This window comes from Aquila chrysaetos, chromosome 17, assembly GCF_900496995.4.
Source record: "Aquila chrysaetos chrysaetos chromosome 17, bAquChr1.4, whole genome shotgun sequence".
NCBI lineage: Eukaryota > Metazoa > Chordata > Aves > Accipitriformes > Accipitridae > Aquila > Aquila chrysaetos.
Window position 1 is genome coordinate 12,533,037 of NC_044020.1, and position 25,120 is coordinate 12,558,156.

The window sequence follows — 25,120 nt, forward strand, 5'->3', positions numbered from 1 at the left end:
TCTTACACCAACATGGTTGAGCATGACTGTAGCTCTACCAAGAAAGAGGTGCAAACACAGCTGCGTGCCTGAACTTTTGAAAGGGTGTAGAAATTTGTTTCCAATTGATGTTGAAGTTACATTCAGCAGGGAAGGAATTGTGTTTGTTCTCTTATTGACAGCTTCAATTAATGTTCTTCTTTACATTGTGTGAAGTAACAGAGTGGTCTCTGATGGTTAAATAAAACAATCTTTAATGATTTCTTAAAAAAACCCAGAGATTAAGAATTTAGCCAGTGAGAAGTAGAAATGAAACCACAGAACACATTGCTGCTGCATGGTGATCCACCCATCCAAACAGAGATGCTGTCTTTCCTTCCTGCTTCTGTCACTTTTTACCTGTGTGTCCTCGGGTACACCAGTGGTCATTTAACCATCTCTGCCTTGACCTAGTATCTGTAAAATAGGCAGGAAAATACCTTTTGCTGCATATGGGGATTGTGAAATTAAACTCACTGATATTTACAAAATGCTTGGAGAACTAGGGGCAGCAGAACGTGTTTCTCACACAAGTCCTGTGAGACTACAAAGTATTGCTGTGTTGTTATTTTCTGCAGAAACATTCCTTCAGTAAAACATAGGCTAGAGATGAATGGTTGATTGCCCTTTGGCTCTTGTTATATTGGTAGGAGCAGTTATTTTTCTCACATAACTAAGGTCTGTGGTGAATTTGGGACTTTTTTTAAGACCCCCAAAATATCATTTGGAGTTGTGTGAGTGCAAAGACAAAACTCCTGCAAATATGCATAAATATTTGCAAAAATTAAAAACCTAAAGAAAAAAAAAAAAAGAGCCTGAACAATTCACAAACCAGTACATCATCTCATTTTCTTGTTCTCATTTCTCTAAACCTGCTGACAGGATTCCCCCAGAATTTCCAGCACTCGCTGAACCTTGACCTAAGCAGCTTCATGAGAAATTTCTTCCCCAAGGGTTATTTTGGATAGAAACTTCTAAGATCCTGAGTGTAATGGTTTTCACAGCTGTAATTATAGAGTCACACATCTGATTCATATAATTTGACAAGGAATTATAGCTTGCCTGGTTCAAAGGAGTGTGTCAAGGTGTATGGTAACTGGTGATGTGAATCTTGCAGCATCTGCACATGGGCTCTTCCATCATTCTGGTGTCCAATTCAAATGTTTCTGTTACATGTTTACATACCCGAGGCAGTCTAGATTACAATATTCTTGTATTGCCTTTTCTCAGAGAGAGTTTTATAAACATTTGACTCACAAGCCAGGGATGGAGAAATGGCAGTGAAAATGCCCGTGCACCCTTTTGTACTTGGAGAAGCTCACTACTTCTGTGTGTGGTTATTGTATGCATGCAGCATTGCCCATTTTTGGTTCTCAGAAGAGAAACATAACAAATGAATACATATTTTTCAGGAAGGGCTGAGAAATGGTAACTTGGGCTGAAGGCTTTCATTTTTAGCAGCTAAATGAGCAGAGGTGCTGTATGTTTGTTGGCTGAGGACAAACAGAGAAGCAAGTGTGTGGTTCAGCTCTCAGACATGGGCTGGAATGAAACCGAGGGAAGCAACTTTTTGACAAAAGACACAAAAATTGATTTAGCTGTGGTTTAACAGGTATTTCATGTGGCAGAGGACTCCCACTCACAAAGACGTCTCACTGGGAGGTTTCGCCGTTGGCCAGCCAGGAGAACCACGTGTTACCACCACCATAACCAGGTTTATGATTACTCACTAAATAAAACCCGCTCCTCATGCGCTCCAATCTGCAAGGTACAAGTGTGGGTGAGACGTATCTGTATTTCAATGTGTGAAACAGGTACATAGCGAGAGATGGTGCCCCTAAAGGTGGTGGCTGAGGAGGAGGTGGTGGAACGAGGGGAAAGGGGTCCCGCTGGTGGCTGATGCGTGGGTGCTGCAAGCAGGCCAAGCCGGGCTGGCAATGTGGCACAGGGGCGGCCGGAGGGTTGTCCTTGGCTGTCCTGGATGGGGTGCAGCCACGGTGACTTGCTGCTGCTCTCAGTGGGACATAGGGCCCCCACCACGCAAAGCCCTGAGCATCCCCTCGGCCCTCAGTGCTGCACCCGCGCCATCTTGTCACCCCAGGTCCTGTGCCACTTCACCCCCTTCCCACCCCCTCAGGGAGACCCCATGCCTCCTGGGCCTTGCTCCTTCTCTGCTCCCCCTGCTTCTGTTGTACGAGCTTTATAAAGTAGGCACAGAAATCTGTTATTATTGATAAGCTTTTGTAGCTGCCAACCTCCGGGGTCCTCTCTCTTTACCTGAGGGGAGGTGGCAGCACCCACCGATGCAAATGACTCCCTCTCTCCCTCCCAGTCTCCCCTTCAGAAATGTCTGGGCTTCCATAGATTGCTTTTACACAGCCCATTTCCCCTCCCTCGCAACTTTTGACAGTTTCTAGCTGTGACACGAGCTCTGGCTCTGCTATAGTTATCAGACATGGAGGTGAGGTGCTGTGTGCTCTGGTCTGGAATGAACCAACCCTACAAGGCAGTGGGAGAAAAAGTCCCATAATTTACTGTTACGGCAGCCCCAGCTCTGGGTGAAACTCATATGTCTTGTGCCACATGTTGTAGACCGGCATGCGTTGTCACTGTGGACGTATGTGCAATTGCAGGCGGAGCCCCTCATGGAGCCTGGGGAGGTCTGGGTATCCCTCGTCCCTGTGAGGCCGAAGAGGCAGCACCACTCGTACGGCACTCTGCCTCAGCGGGCCTGGGGTCTGAGTGCTCTGCGGTCAGTGTCCTCGGGCAGCGCGGCCTCCTTTCTGTAACCTATAGCACTGCCACGCAACTTTTTAGATACATCAGAGGAAATGACTGTTCTAACGGAACATCGTTGCCTTTTTCTTTCTGTTGCAGGGTTATCTTAATCCTACCCTAACCCTAAACACAGCGGAAGAATCCTATTTAACAACAGTCCCTTGTAGGCTTCTGTGGGAGGCCTCTGCATGCCTGTTGTTGGAGTGAGAGCGGATTCACTGACCGATGGGTCAGTCAGGCTAATTTACTATTTGATATGCTCTCTATCAACAGCCCCTTTGCCCCCTTTCCCTTCTCTGCCTTCACATGCAGGGCTTCGCAATGCACATGGCCTGCCCAGTGCACAGCATGGGACTAGGCTCCCTCTCTCAGAAAGATGCTGGTACTTTTCTTTCACCACCCCTCAACAAGGTGGAGCGCGAGGGACCAGGTCAGCCTCCGGTGTAAGGCTGCTGATTTCCATGGGATAACTCCAAGGGTATATTTGACTCCACATGTTCCTCATTCTCCCCAGATACCCTAAAACCTGGGGTCCAGTTTCTCAAGATAAGAAAATACCATCCCCGTGTTTGGGAAGGCGATAAGTGAATGTTCACTCTAAGTGGGAAGGCTGGCCGTGTCCAGGTAAAGCGGGCAGGAGGAATGTATAGAGGAGAGGAGAAATGCCACATCTGACTATAGAACAAAGGACCAATTAGCACTGGCTGTAAGAAAGTCTTCTTCTCAGCGTGTTTTGATCGTGCTGTCTGTCTTCTAGTATGAGTGTTATCAGTTTCTGGGACCAGCGTGGGTAATGCTACGCAGACTTGCACGTCCCTGCAGCTGGGGGAGAAAAGCATAGGATCATTCTCACTCCTAAGAGTGATATCCTATTTCACACCTGTCTTTTGACCAACTAGGGCATGGTGAATCTCTGCCTAACCCTATAGCTAGCCCTGTAAAGGCTTTACTCTCAAGTAGCAGTCCAAAATCTTGCAATCTGAGTGATGTCCACTAGTGAGAGCAATCATTTCTACATTTGGGTCTTCCATCCTTCTTCCACTGGCTACACCCAGACTTGGACCTTCAGCTAACTGATCTGAAGGAGAGATCCTGCTGCCTCTACATGCTCTCACGGCCACACAGTCTTAGTCATTGGCAGTTGTCTGATCCTCCCGAGAACCACTGCAGGACAGCAAACCAGGGCATTAACCCTGCCAAAAAGTGGTTAGCTTTCTCTGAGTTTAGCCCTCTGAACCAGGTTTACTAGGGTCAAATGAATGGCACAGGCAGTTCCAAGTGCATTCCTGGGAGTGGGGAGAGGGATCCTGTTTCAGGGGCTGCAGTAATTGGGTTACTTTAGTTAAAAACACAGTGAGATAAGTTCTTCAAACTCTTGATGGCTGAGTTGCACACACGATACAGGCATATCACAGGAATAGCTCTCTCTGAAGCACTTGTGATTTTCTTTCTGAAAGGCTCTTTCTCTCTCTCAGTGCAGATTGTCATTATCCAGGCCCAAATTACAGAACCCAGATAATGCTACTGAAGTCCACTGGAGCAGGGACACTGCTCAGTTGGCAATGTTAGATCGTCACTGTTATAGGAAATTGCTAAAGGAGAGCAAAGGTTTTACAGCACTAGAAAGCACAAGCTGGCTGTTGTTGCAGAAGCAGGCAAATACGTGCCCAAGCCAAGAACTTGTAAGCACATCACAGCCTCAAGGCACACGTTACAGCCACAAAAAAAAACACAAACCCAAAAGTCTAATTCAGTTGAGAACACACTCCCTGCATCGCCTCATCAGGCCTAGACTGAAAGTGGCATGTGGGAGATGGGATTTACAGTGGTAAGTGGGACTTTCCATTTGTTTTGTGGGCATTTTGGAAAAGTCCCCACTGTCAGGCCTATAGCTAATGCTATTTATCTGCCCGTCTAAAATCTTCCTGCTGTAGATCTGGTCAAAAACTGAGCACTGGAAGTAAATTATCCAATTATTTAAAATTTTTTTCCCTTGCAAGTTCCTTGTAAACCTGTCTTTATTTCCACAGATGTATTTTGCATTCAAAGTATTCACCAAATAGCTTCTGCCAAAAAATTTCAGTGTAGGGTCCATTTTCCAGAATTATTATTTTATGTTTACTCTTTTTACTTTTGATGTATGAGTGACTGCCTAAATGGTGAGGTATTATTTCTGCTACTCATCCCAGGGGATTGTAAATTTTTTAAACCAAAGAGTAAGAAACTATAAAAAGAAAGATGCAACATATAATATATAGCTTTTTTTGCGACACGAATATGGATGACATTCATCTGGTGCACATCCCTTAAACACCCATTTATACAGAACATAACAGCCATTCATGAATAAGAAAATATAAAAATCCAAACCTAATAAAACTCTGGAGCCATTTAGAACCAGCCCCAATCTTTGCTCCATTCTGCAATATTCATCTGGGGCTCTGACAGAATTAGCCATGGCAATAATGTGTGAGTGTTACTGATTTCAGCTGTCCACAGACTTTCCCCTGGTTACTGCCGCTGTGGTGGGAGTGGTGGAACGGATGTTGTCTCAGTTGCTCCCATTCAAAGTCTGGTACATTAGCTTAAATCACCGATGAAACAGGGTTGTGTTAAGATGCCAGATCGTGAACTGCAGCAGCTGAGGTACACAGCTAAACAGATGTAATGGGTCTTTTGCTGCTGAAAAGAACGGTCCTGTATGGCTCCCTCCTCCTCTCTGCCCCCTGCAAATCTGTATGGAAGGGTTGGAAGCGAGAGCCAGGGGGAATAATAGCATAAAGAAGTGCAGATAAATCAGCCAGAATGTGACTATCATCAAAGCCATACTTCCTATTCTAATTTATAAATCTTTGTTTCCTGAAGTAAGAAGAAATTGGTGATGGGATCTTGTTGGGTTGTTTTATTTGTTTCTATCCCAAACGTATTTTTCTGATCCCATTTGTCTCAGGATGTACTCTGTTATATCTCATCATGTTGCTGGTCTGCCTGCCTTGTTTCTCATCAATGGCAGATGCTTAATAGGGGAAGGTGAAAGTTTCACTTGGAAGCCACAAATAGAGATGTCTGGGAAGAAAAATGCATCATTCAAATTAATTCATGTTAAAGTTTTATCTTTTAATAGGTAAATTAATCTTTTTAATTAAAAGATTTTAATTCAAGTTTTATCTTTTGTCTTAGCACTTGGCTAGCTGGCACAGATCTGGTGAGGCTGCTCTACAGCCTTGTGGCTTTTTTTTCCATTTCAGTACCATTTCCTTTTAGCATCTCTGTGTGCACAGTTTGAGGTTTTGTTGGTCTTCCTAGAAGTCAGAACTGGAAAACAGACTCTTTTGAAACACACAGAACAAGAGAATTTTTGTGAGGGACAAAGTGGATTAATGGGAGATACTTCTTGCTCTTAAAAAGCAGTCCTTGGTCTCACTTATGGACAGTTGGTGTATAACTTCTCTAATTCAGGATACCGCTTGCAGTCAGCAATTGTGCCATTGCCTGTAGGGAACTGAAAAGTATATTTATTTTTATCCTGCTATTGGCTTATGGGATTTGAAAGTACCTTTTTTAGCTTGCATAACTGTAAATATTGTTACTGGACCTCCCGACCTCTTCTCAGTGCTTGCTCCAATATTTGACCTTCTAACCTGCTCCAGGAGATGGCAAATTCCACAGGCTGATGACACGCTGGCTGGGGGAGTCTCTTGTTAGGGAGACTTTCAATTTCACTGAGTGAGCTCCTGTTCTCATGATTTAGGATAAGCAAAAAAGTTGGGGCCCGAGCAGTTGTCCTTAGAGCCTTCTTAAATCTTGATTGCCTCTTCCAGCTCTCTCCTATGCTGGGCCAGAGGCTCACATTGTTTTCATTCTATTGTTACCTGTCTAGCCTGACCATGTAAATGTTGTAGAAGAAATGCTAGTAGGTACTGTGCAACTGCTTCAGGCACAGGACCCTCTCCCTATAAATAAAAATCCCTATTTCTCTATTGTATCATAGTTAACTTCCATGACTGTTTCTGCTACTCCATCCAGGAGCTCTTTGAGGAGAAGTGAGTCATGCATTACCACTCCAGAGCGTGCAGTGCACATTCCCACAAGCTCTTCATAAACCCACAGCTGGAAACTTTCAAGAAGACACCTGCTCTGCCTTCAGTGCTCAGAGCAGGAACTCAAAAGAGGCTTTTAAATGTACTTTCAACGGAAAGACTTCTTTTCTTTTCTCCACCACTGATCGCTCCTCCCTTCACCTCACACTTGTCAAGTCACGTCATTGCCAGGACCCTCTGCTTGTCTCAGCTCTGCGCCACAAATCCTGATTTAGGATCCTGCCGACTATGCCGATTTGTCGCGAATGGGTGATTTAGATCGCTTAAAGAATCACCATCAAAGCTATTACTGAAAGTGGTTTTAATATGATATTGTAAAAGTGTAACTTAACAAAGTTTGATGGCAAGGTTCACTCTATTACTGTACAGCACAATCATTTGAACAATGGTTCAAAACTACCAAGGCACAAATCAAAGTTACCAGGACAAAATAAAAGTTACCAAGGCACAAATCAAAGCTACCATACTACAAAGTTATGCATGATATCGGCCGCTTACCAAAGATCTGCTGTTGGTAAAAGGTCTCTCTGCCTTGAAGAGCAACCTCGAGAGGTGTCCCAGCTCAAAGGGAGATCACCACCATGCAGCCAGGCTGCTTAGCCGGGAGAGCTCAAAGAAGGCTAACTTAGCCTGTCATATTTATGGAATAAAGTGATTGGCTTGTAGTCAAATTCCATGCGATGGGAAAGGTATGCATGAGACTCCTTGTACCCACAACTTTCTTTGTTGCTCGGTAAATGAGTCTCGGAAAAGCCACCCGCTATTCATGGGTTACTCGCATGATCGGTGTTCCAAGCTCATATGCATCGATGCTCACTGTGTCACTCTGCTCCTTTGTGGGTTTTCAGAGAACAGACTGAAACTAGAGGAGTTCTTGGCCCATTTACGGCTTAGGCCTTTACTTCCTTTGGAGCCTGAACCAAACTACCACTAGTTTGTTAAAGGGTCGAGTGCATCTGTCATACTATGTGGTCGTATGTAATGCTCTTTCTCTCCCCTGCTAGCACTGTGTATTTCCCAGTCATAAGCATACAGGAATCTGTGTGCATTCACCTATATTTTGTACTGTCTGGTGGCTTCATGAAATCCCTGTAAGGTGTTGCAAAGAAAATCTCAGTAGCATGATTTTTCTTGTGGCAACCTGTGTAGAGGTGGATAGAAACACTCCACACCTTCCTGCTCTAGAAACAGATAGGTATGCTCTTCTCAATTTTGTAACTCAAGGAACCTTTGACCTTCTGGGCTTATTTATTTGAGTATTGTAAAGGCTGAAGATGCTGAGGATCACTTTTGGTCTTCACTTAATCTCAAGATGGGTTGAAAGAGAAAAAATCTAAACCCCAGATTTTTCAGAAGTTTATCAGTATTTTAATTGGTGAAGCTGATTTTTTTCATCTATGAAACCTGGGCTTCAAATACACAGTAGACCTGAAACTTTCCATTGGGTGGAATGATTTAATATACAAGGAGTTAATTTGACTTTTTATTTAGCATAATTTTCTTGTCCTCTTTGCCCTTTGCCCCCAGTTCCTGGCTCACTGATTTCTATATTTTTCCCCTTATTACCTAGTTCTAAGAAAGCCTAACCTCTCTCTTCCTCAGTTCTAAATAGAGTACATTTTCACAAACTGTGACAGCTACCTGTGTATCTTCCTCAGTTATCTTGTCCCTTATCTGAGCATAACTGTTCCCAGGTCTTAAAAATCTGCTCTGCACCTCGTATGTCAGTGGAGACACGTTCTGCACGATCAGGAAGTCTCGGTCCTTTTTTCTAGTTAAGGATAATTGTCCTGGTTATTTCCAAGGGCACAAATCTTTCCATTTTAGTTTCTCTGACATGGGCCAAAGAAATAAAAATTGAGATCCCAGATAGACTTCCCCACTTTCAAGTCTAAGGATGGTAAAGACCATTAAAGACAGAAAAATCGGCTGCAAAATTTGGACCCTGCTGCCTACCTACTCAGGGCTAGAAGCTGTGCCCTGGGCAATGCTTCATATTCTTCCCTTCTCCAGAGTTGTCTGAAGTGCGGATCTGGACTTGAACTTCTGAAGTTTGATGGGTGTTTGTGATCTGTGCTTTTGATTCCATTTAATCTCTAAAAGTTTCTTTTTCCAAACCCTTGGGTAGTTGCCCTTTCCTAGCACACACGCTGAGCACAAGAAACACCCTTCTTAAAAAAACACAAACACTCAGAAAAGGAACAGAGAGAACTGGGAGAGCTTCACCAAGAAGTTTTGTTTCTCTATAAACCCTACATAGGAAACCCTGGCCTCTGTGCTCCCTCAGCATTTGCTGTATTTATTTCTTTTCCTCCTCTCCAGATTGGGAGCACTTTCTGCCAAACAGAGCAAGGCTTTGTGAGATGAGGAATGGCTCAAGTTTTTGCAGCTTGTAAAGTATGTGCTGCCTCCTTCTGAGAGCTGAAGGCTAACTTCTGCCCCTGCTGCCCTTCCTTCCCCCCCAAAGCAGCTCTTTTTAGTAATATCCCTCTTCTTACCCTCACTCTTTTGGAAAAAGGCTCATAACAGCTCCTGGCAGAACAGGGCAGAGATCCTGCCACTAGCTTTTTGTCAAAGGGGAACAGAGGGAAAAAGCAGCACTGAGTTTTCAAGTGAAATTGGCTGCCAAAGCTAAGAAGCGAATGATAGGAGCAGTGGATATTTCCCCCAAACCGGGGATCTTCCCTCCCGCCTCTCCCTCCCACGGGTATTTCCCCGAGCTAGACTCACTTGAAGATTGATGCTCTCCCCTTCCGAGGCCATCCTTTTGCCCCCAGGTCTCTTCCTCTGCAGACGGCGCACGGAGCAGGGCACTCTGCGCTCCCAGAGACTCTCTCTTCGCTGGACCAGGACGCGCAGCTGCTGGAACAGACCTGCTATTCATCTGCCGGCGGCCGGCCGCCTGCCTTGGCATCAGCTGGGGGGAGAGAGAGGGGGTGGCACGCCAGTTCCTCATTGTCCGCGCAGTCCGTGGAACAAGTGTCCCTCTTAGACTTTCCGTGACAGTTGTGTTCATTACGTGTCTGTGTTACCTCTCCGAGTCCAGCTGAGCCTCGTGAGCTCACTTGGGCTGGGACGCGGTGATGCAGCCAGTGTACCAAGAGGTTCCTGGCATGGGCTGTGCAGCCGCAGCAGCGATCCCAATCTCCCCCTCTCTCACCAGCGCACAGCAGAGCATACGGATGAAAAACTAATGGTTGAAGAGATTAGGTCCAGAAAGTTGTGCCAGCTAACCGCTGCTGCTACTGCTGCAAAGATATTGTTACATCTCAGATAAAATTTGCCCTTTACTCTCTTTATAGTCCCTTCTTCTCGTTTTTCTCCCCAGCCAAAATGCCCTTCCTTTCCCCTCCCCAACGCTTTTTTTAGTTGAATTTGATATGTTTGGTCTTAGCTGAAATCGAATCTTGCTTTTTGCTTAAGTTAAAAGCAGTTACGAATGACACTGGAATGGAAATGTATGAAGCCAGAATCAAGTCACAGTGTAGAAAAATAAGTTGTCATTATTAGGTGGAATCCTCAGGCAGAAAAATCAGCGTAATTCTCTAGATTTTAGAGAAACTCTGCTACTCTGTACTACCTGCAGATCAGGTAAGCATTTTTGGCTTTTGAAGGACAATTTCCATAGTTACAGTAGCACAGAAAATTTATGTTAAGTAATATATTCTGTTTAAACAGTTTAGCCAAATGTATGTTGTAGTACTCCAACCTGACTAAAAGTGCTGACAAGTCTGTCAGCAGATGATCCTGTTGCATTGATGTTTCCCAGCAAAAGGCCTCCTTTTGCAATGAAAATACCAGTGCTTACTACTGCAAGTTCATTTCAAAGTGTTGATGAATTTAGCCTCTCTGCATTCCTCTCAAACAGCTTTTTTTTTTTTTTTAAACTTACAGATGTATGAGCTGAAGCAGTGAGATGTGTTTAGGGACTGGGCTAGTGTCATGCAGGAAAGCAGGGGCTAGGATACAGCTCATTTCATCCTTAGGGTTTGGCCTAAGGCTGAAAGCCCATCAGGAACCATGAGGCTGATTCTACAATTAAAAGCCACCCTCATGGTTCCTACTTCTGAATGAAAATTAATATCCCTGTGGGTGGTTATCACTGACATGATTGTTTGAATCCTACAGGGAAATGGAGGTGAGGGGAAAGAGGCTACTCATTGCTACTCTTCAGCACCTGTTGGCTTTTTCTGTTTTTTTAATGTAAGGAGCATTTAACCCAAAATGCAGCCATCTGCTGCTGCTGTTGACTTGCTCTCCTGATGGGAATCTGTATGTTAACTAAAAGCTCCCTGTAAGTATACTGTTGCACAGATGTTAATATAGATAATTACCTGTTTTAATTTACTTAGTGTAGTCTATAAAAAGATGCTGTGGTTGATCAGTTTATAAATAAATATCATTTATTAATAGATAATTTATACTGGCTAGTGTCTGCTGTGTTTGTTGAGGCGCTCCTGGGAGTTAAAAGGACTTTGTGTTGTGCAGGTTCTTTGTGAACAGGCTTCCAGCAAATGATGCATGAAGTCTGGCCAAAGTTTTTTGAGTTCCTATATGTGCCATAAGCATAAAAACAAGTCCAAAATATCTTCTAGTGGTCAGACAGGAATGAAGTATCTATCATTTCATTTAGTAGATAAACAAATATCACCAGTGTACAAATTTCAGGCAAGACTGCATGATATATAACAATGTGCCTTTTTAAAACTATTTTTTCTTAGTATATCTAAATGCTATGCTGGGGGCTTTTTTTTTTTTTTTTACACACTCTCCCGAGAAGTATTGCAAAGAGTAATAATCTTGCACTATGTCCTCAGAATACCTACAGAAATCAGTCAAAATTTACAGTAACCCTTGTGTCCTTGTAGACACTTCAGTTAAACCAGGTTCCCACTGCCTTCTCCCAGGATAACATGAAAGAGACTTTCTGCAAAGTGTATTAGTAATAATGGCTGTATCGGCCTCCCTTGAAGCCGATCCTCCCTTTGTCTGGAGCCAAACACATTAGAATGAGAAAACTTCAAAAAATAAAATTTCTCTTGGAAATTATTTGTCTGTGTCATTAATAGCAAAGCTCAGAGCCAAAAAACGTGAGAAGAGTGGGGAGTGGGTTTATTTTAACTTGAATTGTAATAGCTGCCCAAGAAAGGAGTGCCTCAGTGAACACAGTTATAATTAAGATTTACTTGTTACTAAATGCAATTACAAAGAACCACATTTTTCAAACTATCTTTCTAGTAACTGTTAATTATGATGCAAGAATGCACCATTGTAATGGTCCAAAGATTAAGGCATAGAAAATGCAGCCCAAATTCTAAAAGGGATTGTGTGACAAGAGTGGCAGCACTCACCAGTTTTAGACTCAACAGCCCCCAAACTTTCTTCCAGTCCTTTTTTATAATGCAAGACAAGTGGGAGACCTCCAAAACCTGGCTGTTCTAATGGATGTTGATTGCTTAGAGAGTCTTTCTGGTAATGCATACTAGAGACAGTTGGGGAAAGAGCAGTGTTCCTTGAAAGGAGGGTGGGGAGCATCTGGGGCATGACGAAGAACAAGTATGTGATTTTCCTTGCAAGATCAGCCCACGCTAGCTGAGAGTGGAGGGGAGGCTCTGTGGATCAGCCACATTCACTTGGGAGGAGCACGCATGGCAAAGTTGCTTATTTCCACCCCCATCCTCTTATGCCAGCCAAAGTGCTTGTGCAGCCACCCAAGAAACCAGACAGAAGAACTTCTTCCAGCCGGAAAAAAATACATTTGCCGGCTATTTTTTTGGCTGGGATCAGATCCCTGACCTGGTTCTGCACATAACTGCACAAACACTTAACGCTGGCAGCAGGGAGGGCGCCCGGCGGGAAATGGAAAAAGCAGCTGGGAGTGGAGAAGGGTGGGGACAAGCCGGTTCAAGCAGCATTGCTGCTGAATGCGTAACCAGAGCGTTGCGGTGCTGGTGCCACCAGCGGGGCTGGCCTCTGCAAAGGGGACATGGGAAGAAGAGCTGCAATTCTTGCGTTTCAGCACTAGCCAGTAGAGACTGCTGGCAGCAGAAAGTAGGCCATGCTGTGTGAAGACTGATGCAAGAATTGCTCTTCCCCACCACTCTTAGGTTTGTTGTGATACTCAAGAGAGAACCATAACCAAGACTGCAAGAATTTCTGTAGGATGACTACACTTCTGATAGAGCAAATAACCGGGCAACTTCACTTCTTAACCCTTCCCAGGCCTTGATTTTGTGTTACAAAAGTGGTTTGGTTTTGGGTTTGAGACACCCTTTCTCCACCCTGTAATTTTGGGCCACCTCTTCACTATATCAGGAAAGAAGTGTGCTACTGATCTGTTACGGGTGCATTCACCCGATTCTCTGAGAGGATGTGAAAAGAGCTTGACTTGTCTAGCCTTGCAGAGTGAAAACCAAGAGGGATACTGACACCAACTACAAATCCACTAAACTGGAAAACTCTAGGGAGATGGAAATGCAACATTAGCACAGGAACTAATTAATAAACTGGCCAAGAAAAATGCTAGGTTAGAAACTAGAGGAAGGTTCTTGGCTGCCTAAGTGCTGATGTTCTGGAGAATCCAGCCAGTGAGAGTAGCAAGGACAAGCAACCAAACTGGACTGGAGATGTAGCTTGCTGAGTTTACCAAAAGGATTACCTGCTATGGCTGCCTGTGACAGCCAGGGACTGACTCTGCTAACCAGTCTTGTCCCAGGTCCTGTCTTCTGTGTTTCACTGGTGGTTGTCTTTGAAGAGCAAAACTCAGCAATGCTGTAGTGCATGCTGCTGCAAAAGTGAAGGCAAGTGACTAGGTAGCCAAAGGCCCATTTTTTGTAATTTCTTTAAAAGCATTGGTCCCATTGTTTTCCAATTAATGGTAGGGGTATAGCTCCTGGCTGGCAGGACTAGCTTCACCTTTTATAGGAGAGAACCACAGAGCATAGCCTAGTGTTTGGAAGAGTAAAAATCTTAAGGAAGGCTCTGGAGACAAAGAACAAAAAGATGCAAGTAATACTTCTAAAATTCTCCCAGAGGGTGATAAATGATCATGTACTTATCCAATGAATCATTAAATTATATGAAAGCAAGGCTAGAAGGGATTTTAAGGAGTCACCAATTCCTTCTGCTCCAGGAGCACAGCGGGTCAGTGGTACCTGTCTCATTAGCACAGACATTGCTCCAGCCTGCTTTGAAAGTGTTCCAGATGTGGAGATTTCCAAAGCAGCCTATCCCAGTGCTTCAGTAACACCATCCTAACAGCTAGAAATGGTTTTGCTAATATCTAATCAAAAAATGTCCCTGCTGCAATTTTAGCCTGTTATTCTTATCCTCTCCACATGGGAGAGAAGAGATTATTTCCTTCCTCTTTGCTGCAGTCGTTTACATTTTTGAGGACTGCTATCATGTCTCTGTTCAGTCTTCTCTACATTTAGGAAAAAAAAATTCCTTTGCAGTTTCCTCATAGGTTATATTTCATAGATCTCTGAATGCTCTTGTTGCTCTCTGAACTCTTTCCCATTGAATTATTGGAGAGTTTTGAACTGTTGGCAGTCTGCGTTAGCACAGGTGAAAATGGTCATAGGGGTGCAAGTGAGAGAAATAATGGAGAAATAATCTTCTGTGTATTTGGATTGATAATAGGAGTCTGGAGCACAGACTGTAATTTTTGTGGGGTCTGACTAAGTGCGAATTTTCTGTCTGTCCTTGAGAGAAAATCACTACTTCCCACTAGAAGGCCAGGACAGATGCTAGACAAGAAAGATTCTTTTACCACTCTTCTACTTTTTAAAATGTTGTGGTAAGCCACAGTGAGAGTGAGAATAAAGTAAAGGTGGATCAGGCTGCAGAGAGTCCAAGGTCACCTCCTGAGCACCAGCTGAAGCTCATGTAACCAGCTACTGATAATTCCTAGAAATCTTAGCAGCCCAGACTTGCTTTGGCTCTCAAAGGAAGGATTTGGAGTAATGAAACCATGTCCCATTTGGAGAATAGTTTCTGAAGCCTGAACACTCCTTCCTGGGTACTAAACTCTTGGATTTTGTCTTCCTCAGTCAAACATCTGCACTGGAAAGGTAAATTAAGAACATTAATTAACCACAGGCCTGGCAGGAGAAGGTATCACTCAAGAAACAGGGAGCTCAGTCGGATTACAGCCTGACTGGCACTTCTTTGAGCATTTTGAGAGCTCAAGTGGACAAATAACTCCGATGTCAATCCTTATCTTCTACACGGGAACGTGTGAGAGGTTAGGAAAGGGTTATGTGCATTCCAGTATACACCCCCTCTCTTTAACACCTCAGCCACAGCCTACAGAAATTACAGGTTGCTTCATGCTCTCTTTTTGTCTCATTAGTTCAAGACAGTCTGATACTTTTAAAAACCTTTGAAGCTTTTTCAACACCAGTGGGTCAGGAGGCATGCACATGAGTGCCCCCACACACAGGCACACCCCCCATTACGTGATAGTTGTTAACACTGCATGGCCTTTAAAAGAGTCATGATACATACTTTTTTTCTGAGTCCTCCAGTGATTACCAAAACATCTTCCGTGATACTTCTGAACCTAAAACTTGCTGCTATCTAAATTTCCTTGTGGATATTTCTACTTACTTCAGTGCTTACGGCCTTGGTCCATATCTGACTTTGGCCTCAGCAGTATTTCCCAGCCTTGCTGTGCCTGGCAGTTTTGAAAGCCATTTTCCAGGGTAAAGCTTGGAAAGCTCATCTAATTAAGACTCTCTCTTACATGCTCCTTTGCTTTTCTTCTGGAAGTCTCCTCTGAACCTGGCCCTTGGGAACTGGGCAAAATAACGATCTCCCTTTCTTGCCCCTTTCTGTATTGGTACTTTTCCTGGTGTTCCTCTCTGCTTGAACTGAGTCTTTCCTGAATCTGACCCTGGCAGCAGATCTTGCCATGGGCGCATTTTGCATGCTGTGGACAAACACTGCGAAGTTCCCTATGTTGCATTTCACCTGTATGCCATTTTCCAAAAGACAGTTTTGCAGCTCGAACACAATCGTGGATTATTCATACAGACTGATTCATAATATTCAGATCACTCCCATTTCCTTCAGCTGGGGTTGAATACACTTTGCAGAAAGTGAACAAATCCTCTACGATGAACAACTCCCAAATTCCCTCTCTTGTACCCTCCCCCCTTCCAGTGTCCACCCCCATCTCCCCACCTACTGCTGCAGAGAACTGATCCAACAATAAGCCAAGGGGTAGATCTGGAAATGGTATGTTAATGGCATTCCCTCTGCCACCTTTGTTTATTCCCATCTTAATGCCACACACTAAATATAAAAGAAACCCTCAGCCTTGCTTACTCTCTCCCTTCCCCCATCTCTGCCTTCCTGACAAAGCTTCCAAATAAACCTTGAAACCCACTATCAGTTGGAAAATGTCTAATCAATGAAAGACACAGGAGCCAGTAATATGAAACCCTTTGCCTCAAGATCTTAGTGTTTCTTACTGAACTTCAGTCTTTAAGGTCAGGCATTCTAGCTGATGTTTGGCTTGATGTTCATTGAATACAAAGTCAAACAAGGGGCAAGCCTGAGTAGGTTATTCCTCTGTTTACAAAGCAAGCAGCTTACTGACTTCTGGCAAACTGGACGTTGAAAGGGCATCCTCACCTAAGGACACTGGAGAAAAATAGGGAGAGATTTGGTATGGCAGGACCTAGAGCATCATTCTCAGTGGGCTGCTTTGTCCCCGAGTATTGATGAACTGCAGAAAACTCAAGCAGCAATGACTGCAAGACCGTGAAAGACATAATTTGCAAAGAAGTGTTTTAAAAGCAAAGCATGTGGAGGATAGCTCAAGTCAGTACGTCCCACAAAGCCCCTTTAAATCCACAGAAAGTCCTCTTGTCTACAGTTAGCTTTACAGCAGCCCTGAAGGGAGACAGCAGGGGAGGGGGAGATTCCACCAATATTTGAAAGAGGAGGGAGGAGGGAAGTTATTTAAGGAGGTAAAAATACAAGTACAATGCGATGAAATTAAAACAGCAGCACCTGACAATCAGACAAAATTTACTGATGTTTTGGCATCATGTCTCCGGGAAAAGGAAGACCCATGTTTTTATGATGGTTCTAATTTGATGTGATTTAGCCCTGAGAAGTGTACAGCAACAAGACAAAATAATCGATTTTTGTAGTGGAAGGTAGGATTAGGAAATTTAATGCAGTTATTGGATCTGTGTCTTGAATGTACTTTTGCTTTCTTGCTGCGGGGTTCCAAGGGAAAGCAGAATTTTCAGGCTCAGAAATTATTCCTGTACAGACATTTATGGATACATTGTTCCTCCCTGCTGGGATCTCCCTACAACAAATGGGGACTAAGAGGTTTTAAAGTCTGGTGTCTTCAAGCAATTTTGTCAACAAGCAGCTGAGATCTGTTTACATTTTAAAGACAGTCTATTTAGTTAAATTGCCAAGCATTACAAGTGCTGTGGTTACAGCAATGCGTCAGGTCAAGACCAGAAATACAAAGTGCAATAATGTATATTACTCAGAAGGTCATGTTACTGGGGACAACCCACCTTGCAGTCAGTGGAAAGACTTTCTCTCTCTTTAAAGGGCTTAAGCAACCATGTACTAATCCCGTAACTATGTGCAAAATATATATTTATTTGCTGTCAAACTCCCTTTTTGTGTTGCAAATCGTAAATCAGAAACTCGTGCTTAATCTGGTTTGACGGGTATTTTACATTATGCTGTGCAGACACAAGAGCTACTAAAGCATTTTTGCTTTAGCTTTGTCACTTCCTCAGCATTTGTAATATCTGTGAGAAGCTCTTTTAAAGATCTTTTGCAGTAAAATTTCCCAGTGGAATGGGAGAATTTCAGGCCTGACAGTGAGTCTTACATGATGAAAATCAATCACTGGTCTCTACAGTTTTGATTCTGAATTAGACACAAGTATTTCACTGGTGTAGTTCCAAAGGCCTTGCTGGAATCCCTCTGATTTACACCCATATGAGATCAGCATTAGGCCCCAGTGTTTTCATTTTTCATTTGTTATTCTTGGCCCTAGTGTCCTTTTACCACTGTTGAATACAATGTTCCTAAAACACCAGATGTGCTTGTGAGATGGGAGAATACGGCAAAAAAAAAAAAAAAAAATAGATTGCAGGGATTCACTAAACAACACATGACCTTCTTTTGCCCTGTAGTCTGAATTCTGGGCTTTTACACCAGTATAACTGCATTTATTTCTACAGGACTGTTTCTGATTACCATTGGGAAATGAAGTTATAAATCCTTCCTAGTGTAAGTACTTTTGTTACAGTAGCTCCTTAACAGGATCATTGAGCTATGCTCAGTATTAGCTTGTATAATGACTGATGCTTACTATACAACATTGGCCACAGATTTTGTACAAATTCTGGGTTTCCAATCACTTTTATAATACTTCAATCACTCTATTACTTACTGGTTTCAAAGTATTATGGGCTTTGTTGCTCTTTCACTACAGGTTTACTCAGTCAGTGCTCATATTAAGTGCTTGGAGATCTTAAGTAGCATAGTTATTGCACATAGTTCATACCAGCTATCGCATAGTTTATACCGGTTAAAACTGGTGGGAGATCCAAATCTGCCCCAGTATCCAGATTCCTTTGATGTGGTAGGAAGAACAGGTTCAAATCTGCAGAGTGCTGGCCAGTCCAATCTTAAACAGCAAAGCATTAAACAAAGTGCTGAGCTTTAGCTGAATGAGTAATGTGACCAAAGGACCCATCTGCTCTTCAACACAGCCAAGCCCTGTGTGAACAGGGAAGCCAAGGCTGCGTGTGATCACCTGCATTATCTTATGCTTGAACCTGAGACCTGGCTACTATAGCCAGGCTACAGCGAGCTACTCACAAAGTCAGTCATCTGTTTAAAAGGTCTGAGACATCTTCACTGATTATGGAAGTTACAGGGAATTGTTTTCTTCCATCTTGAAGTCATTCATTCACTATTGCCATGAAGAGCAGGCTGCAGATAAGGGAAACGAATGAATGGAAAAAAACAACCAGAGAGCATCAACAGCATTCTACTGTGTATCCCATTAGAAATTAACTTTCAGTTTGTAAGGATGAGCTGCTGCTAAATTAGTCTTTTGGGATGATAAATGTTTTGAAACACTTCTTAAAGCATTGACAGTCACGCAGGCAGCAACAGTAAATTTAGCACTTGAGAGTCAGGTTTTGTTCTCATTTATACCACAGTATGTTTGGAGTTGATCACTTGATGTCAGGAATTTACCTCAAATTAACACTGGTACAAATGATGCCAGAATCTACTCCAGTGAGTATCCATTTTCTGCTGCACCCACTAAATCACACTGAAATCAAGCAACGGGAGCAAGATCCAACCCTTCCCTGCATGTGCATGAATAAAAGTATTGGTATTTCCAAAAGACAGTGTGTCCATCCTAGCTGAGCCATGAAGCAGGAGTCTGCCAAGATAGAAGAAAGGGAAAAAAGGTGCTACCTTTGATACCAGCCTTGTTTCCCGGGGATCCATAACTGACTCAGATTCTCTGGCAGAAAGCAGAGACCTTGGGGCAGACACCTACTGGTGGGATTACATCAGTATGGTCATTTATTTTGACTGTTTCTCCAGGCACAAATTCTTCTTATGAGGTACTCAAAATGCAGACAGGGTTAGTCCCTCTTCTCCTAAAAAATATTAGAAAACAGTGTTGGCAGTTCTTTCCTCTGAGCCAATCTCCAACACGTTTTTTAGCAGGCAGAGTGTTTTATACGGTGGTGGCTTTCAGCTCAGAAGTAAAACCAGGGACATAACTAATTGTGTCAGTTAAAATCCTGTATCACTTTCTTTGTAAATCTCTCTTATCCAGATAACATCCTCGATGGGTAATTAATTAATTTCTGTCTAAAATTCCCACTTAGTTTTATTGGGAACATGATATTCAGTACGTTATGCTTAGATCCCTCAGGTAATACATGCTTTCTGCCTAAAACAGTCTTTCATCCCAGAGGTGGCTGAATTGCAATGGTGAGCAAAATGCTCTTTCTGTATACAGTAAATAATCAGGTGGTAAATTTCGTTAGGTTCTTGAAGATCTTTCGATAGAGGATACAGCATAAAGTCAGTCAGTCCTCGGCAGGAGTATATGTGGGCTCTGCATAATGGGTAAAGTGAGAAGGCCAGGAGTGCTGAGAATCTAACAACATAAGCTGAAGGCTTACAGTGAGCCATCCTTTCTCTTCTTTTCATACTCAATTTTTCAGTGTTACAAAAGAAAGTGCATTTAAAAAGGATTTTCCATTGCATAAGTAAAAGGTGTCAAAGACATTAAAACCCAAAAATATTCTCTGTGGCTTTAAAAATACTTCCCCTTTCCGCTGTCTTACCCAGTGTATTTCACCTGGGATCTGAAGGGGTTGCTCAAGTAATAAGAGACAACATCATACCTATGTTCATGTTTAAAAAAGTCTACTAGGATGGTGGTTCTGTAACATGGATCTTAGTGACAGGTGACCAAAATACTTGTGCTCCAGAAGTGTTAAGGACTTGATCGAAACACACTGAAGGTAATGGAAACATCCCCAGTGACTATAATGTAGCCCCAGAACTTTTCACTCTGCTGCCATGCTTGTGCAATTTCAAATGTTTGCTCTTTATGCTGTAAAGCCTCCATTCCAGCAGGTTAATTATGTATCAGTATTCCTTTACAAAGTGATTGGAATGCTCCTTAAGGTAGTAAGCAAAGGAAAAATAAATATATGTTATTTTTCAGTCCACCATCCCATTCTTAGTTTTAAGTGAATTTCATGTCTTGAAAAGTGTCAGGTTGATGGCCCAGGCACAGGCATTCTCCTTTCATCTACAAACACTTACTCCAGCAGCAGAACAAAAGCCTTCTCCATACTGATCCCTGACAGTACATCTTCAAACTGAAGACTTCAAATGGCAGGGCCTCTAAGTCCTTGATCTGTCTGGCAGCCTCTGTAACAAAGGGGCAAATTTGTGATGGTGCTTTTTATGATATGCTTCTCTAGCAGGAACTCGACTGGGAGTCTCAAATTGTCTCAGAGATCAGTGCTGTCTAATATTATTATTCACTGGTGTTCTAAAAATAGTTCTGATTAGATTATAATAGATAGAAACCCACAGAAATGGCTTAGAATGCTAACAGTTTATTTTGGAATAAACAGAATTTTTTCCTAGTGAAATCTATCATTATGCTAGAAAAAAAGTTACTCCCAAAGGAAAATAGTTTTATTTTTTATATGCCCATTAACTAATATGAAGTGTGGTTTGTTTTGTTTTGTTATATTTTTTACAAAAAAGCCTGGACTGTGGAAGCCAAGAAATATGATAACAAAAGCATTTCTCACAAACATCACCAGTCTTGTAGAAATGCTGACCATGATACCTGATTATATCAGGCATCTGTGACTGCCCATCATGTAGGAGTTACAAGGTCACTGTGACCTAAACAGGCAAAGGAGAATCATAGTCTTTCCCAGTATGTAATCCATAGCAAATGCAAAGCGTATTGGGGATTATGTGTTAGCATGATAAGGTAACCTTCTTGCTTATAGATGCCTGAAACAGGACTTCCAAAATCCACTATTTATAACTATCAAACTGCATTGTGACTCACTTCTTTTCCTCTCTTTATAGTAGAATTACTGTTTCAGGAGCAGTTCTTCCTTGAAAACTGGTTTAGAAATTTTTCCTGTCAGACAGCACCAGCCATCTGAATTAAAACAGCATCCTTAGAAACCGGTATTTTATGCTGGTCACCTGCAGACAGAGGCTCTGAGGCTTCATTACCTCTTCCCTGATTTGAAACATCACAACCAGATGTTTTCCCTCATCACTGAGGGCTGCTGGCAGCATGCATCCCTCAGTCAGGAAGGAGAAAAGGGAGGGAAGAAAGTGGAATAACTCTACAGGCAGCTTGGATGGAGTGATGCTGATAGAGGAAAGTTCCTGCTCTTTACCATCACAGGACAGTCTTGCCTCCTGCCAGCTTATGATAATGAACACCACAGGCACTCGCCTGAAAGCGTCTCAATTTAAGCTTTTTTCCCGATAATGAATCAAAGGAAAGCAACAATTCAACCCATCAAATAGGAAAAATCCCTGTCGCGCTTCTGCCCAGGCAGAAGTGACTGTTGGATACCCTAGGGGAAGGGCTGCCTTTGTGTTGGACTGTTGGACGGGTCTCTGTGTCCATCCCCTACCAAAGCATTGCATCTACTCCTCCCTATTTGCATCTCTCATCTGGGACCCATGCCCTTAGGCGAATTCCCAGCACCTGTGCATTTTTCATTACAGAGCTGGACCAGCTGCTTCTGCCGGCTTCTTAGAGGGCCAGCATGCCTTGCTATGAGCAGCAGCAGGGGGAGAAGGACAGTGTGTCCTTCTGCCAGCCCCTACCTAAAAAAGAAAGTTTTGATTTATCTTTCAATAGCCCTAAAGTAGACATGAAGGGGCACTTCGTACCCAGGGGGAGATGGTGCTACCAGCAGCACTGGGAGATGGAGGAGCATCTTTGTTAGTATGGGCAGCCAGCTGTGTGCTGTCTCGTGTGTGGAGCAGGGTGTGACAACAATTAGCTTTTTTTTGGAAGCAATGGGGAGGAAAAGAGAAATTCTATTCACATCACAAGATTTTATTCTGAGGTTTTTTTGTCCCTGCCTAAATGTATCTGTCTATCTGAGGTGCTCCTGTATTCTAGCATAACAGAGATCCAATGGATAATAAAAACAATTAAAAAATTGAACTGCAGAAAAGGAATGTAAGGAAACAAAATAGAGCACAACTAAAAAAACAAATCATATTTTACACTTACAAATTTCCTCTCAGACTAAATGCTAGCCAGAAGTACTTTCAAGGAATAAGCAAAAGGAAAAGAAATTAATTGCTACGACCCACAAGCACACACCATGTTGTACTTTAAAGGTGAATAAAGACTGACCAACAGCACAGGGACAACCTAATTTTCTAAGGAAACTATACAGTAGTGATACCTTTGGTTTTGAAAATGCCTTTTCCCAGTTCTGTGCCCAGTGACCTGTGTGGATTTACTTCAGAGGGTTACACAAGCCTGAAAGCCTCTTGAGCTTTGGACTATCTGTACCACAGTTCTGAAAACTTCTGATTGTTTCAAAGATCCATTTGTTCGAAATTTTTTATACACTTTAACTGTTTTCTACCTGTATAAAATTTCTACTCTCTCCTCAGTTCTTTTAGAACAATTTAGGAGCAACTCCACAGAAGTCAGTGGTGCTTGTTGTAAAACCTGCCTCACTGAAACACTGGGGTTTTTTAAAAAAAATGTTTTTCCAGCAGCATCGGCATTTCCTCCTCCTCCCCAAACCACCTCACCTTTTTCCACTCATCTATTCTTCTGACTATTATTTTAAGTACACCAATAACAATATTGATGTAAGTTCAGTCCAGAGTGCTTAAAATAATAGAAAACCGCAGGCAAACCCTTTGGCTTCATTTTTGTACTCAGTGTGGAACTGTTAGCACAAAAGGCGATAGCTGACAATGAGCAACCCTATTGTGAAGGATGCTGGAACACTAAGCTGTTTTTGCGGGCTGATGCAAAGTATAAGGAAGTTAATGGATTGCTTTATAGTTTGGGCTCCAAGATGATGGGCTGGTATCAGGTTTTAAGAGGATAATAGGCTAATTGTTCTGAACAGATAACAGCAATTTGCAGCTGGATGGGTATAAGGCGGTATTCATTCTAGAATGTTTCTACATGCAGTGAAGCAATTTTTTTACTCTTTAGAAACCTATTTACCAAGGAATTTAATACAAGAGAAGATTAATAATTTTGGAAGGGCTGGATTTCTTAACTGGGATATCCTACCTTCACACTTGACAGCAAATTTATGTTCTGATTGGAAGAGTAGTTATAATCAAAATGGTTGCAGGATGTACTGTGGAGTGTTGTATGCTGCCTATGCTGCCTACGTTACCTGCAGAACTACCAGAAAAGGCAAATACAAATATAATCAGAATGGCATGACAATGAGAAAAAAAACCACATAACATGACAAAAAGAACAAAACTATTCTCAGTGACATATCCGCAGTCCAATTGATCTCTATGGGGATTGCATAGATTTAGTGCACAAGAGTGATGTTTGCCTCACAAGTTCTAAAATAAAAGTGGAAGGGAATAGCTGATGACTAATAGGGAAGTTCAAGGGAAAGACCCTATTATAATAAGAAGCATCTGTGGTCGTTGTACTTGGAAAACATAGAATGACCAAAAATGAAAGTAATTCGATAACTTTATGGAGAGAAGAACCTCAGATGTTTAAGTCATCACTGAAGCTGAAATGGCAAGCCTGAGCCCTGGCACTAGCTGCTGCCTGTGCTACTCTGCAGACAGCCAAAAGGGGAGCTCCAGCTGCAAGCCCAAGAGGCCAAGATAACAATCGTTTGGAAACATTTGTGCCAAGAAGTGTGGCTCCATTACTGCTCTCCCACTAATGCAAATGATAATAGAATCAGAAAGATGCAGGTCTGGAAGGGCCCTCAGTAGGTCCTTTAATCTGTTTCCTGCCCGAAGGCAGAATGAGCTGTACTTATGCTATTTCTGGTAAGTGTGTGTCTAACCTGTTCTTAAAGGTCTCCACTGACGAGGCTTTGCAGGCTCAGAGGAGAGGGCAGGTGGTGATGACACCCAAGGTGGGATGGCAGGATGGAAAGGCAGACAGAGGTGGAGAACCAGTTAACCGGGAGGAGCTGGGTGCAAGAGCAAGGGAATGTGATAAAAAGAAGCAAAAAAGTGAAAAATCTCAGCCATAACGTCTACAGGAAAAATCCAAAGAATGTGGGGCATAGGATACAAAAGCCAGAGCAAGGTTGTTTGTCAGGAATTAGTTGAGGAAAACTGGAGTTCACACGGGAGGAAGCTAGGCAAGAGAAGGAGGACTTGTGTAGCAGGAAAGGACTAGTGCTGGATTCCCTGCACATTTTGTTATTTGATTTTTTTAAAACATTATTCTTCTTGTTGCTTACCCAATGATCCTATGAACATTAATGCAATTGTTACCTTGAAGTCTGTGTAGAAACCCAGAGCACACTTTATGAATTGTTGTGATCTGGAGGTGGTTGCTGTAACCGGTAGGTCCACGACTAAGGGTCTCATGATCAGCAGTTAAGTGTTTCTGTATAAAGGCAAGAGCACATTACAGTCAAGTGTGAAAGCTTAGCTAGTGACATGAAGCT

The 25,120-nt window shown here is 42.8% G+C and overlaps 1 protein-coding gene across 1 annotated transcript in view; it reads right to left on the reverse strand.

Moving 5' to 3' along the window:
* The window catches only part of NINJ2 (ninjurin 2), a 64,281-nt gene extending 39,226 nt beyond the window's left edge, over positions 1–25,055 (reverse strand). The window contains 3 exon segments of the mRNA XM_030040902.2: positions 9,627–9,683; positions 9,685–9,813; positions 24,945–25,055. Coding sequence (XP_029896762.2) covers positions 9,627–9,683; positions 9,685–9,813; positions 24,945–25,040 — 282 coding nt within the window. The 5' untranslated portion in view covers positions 25,041–25,055.
* Positions 25,056–25,120: the final 65 nt, after the last annotated feature.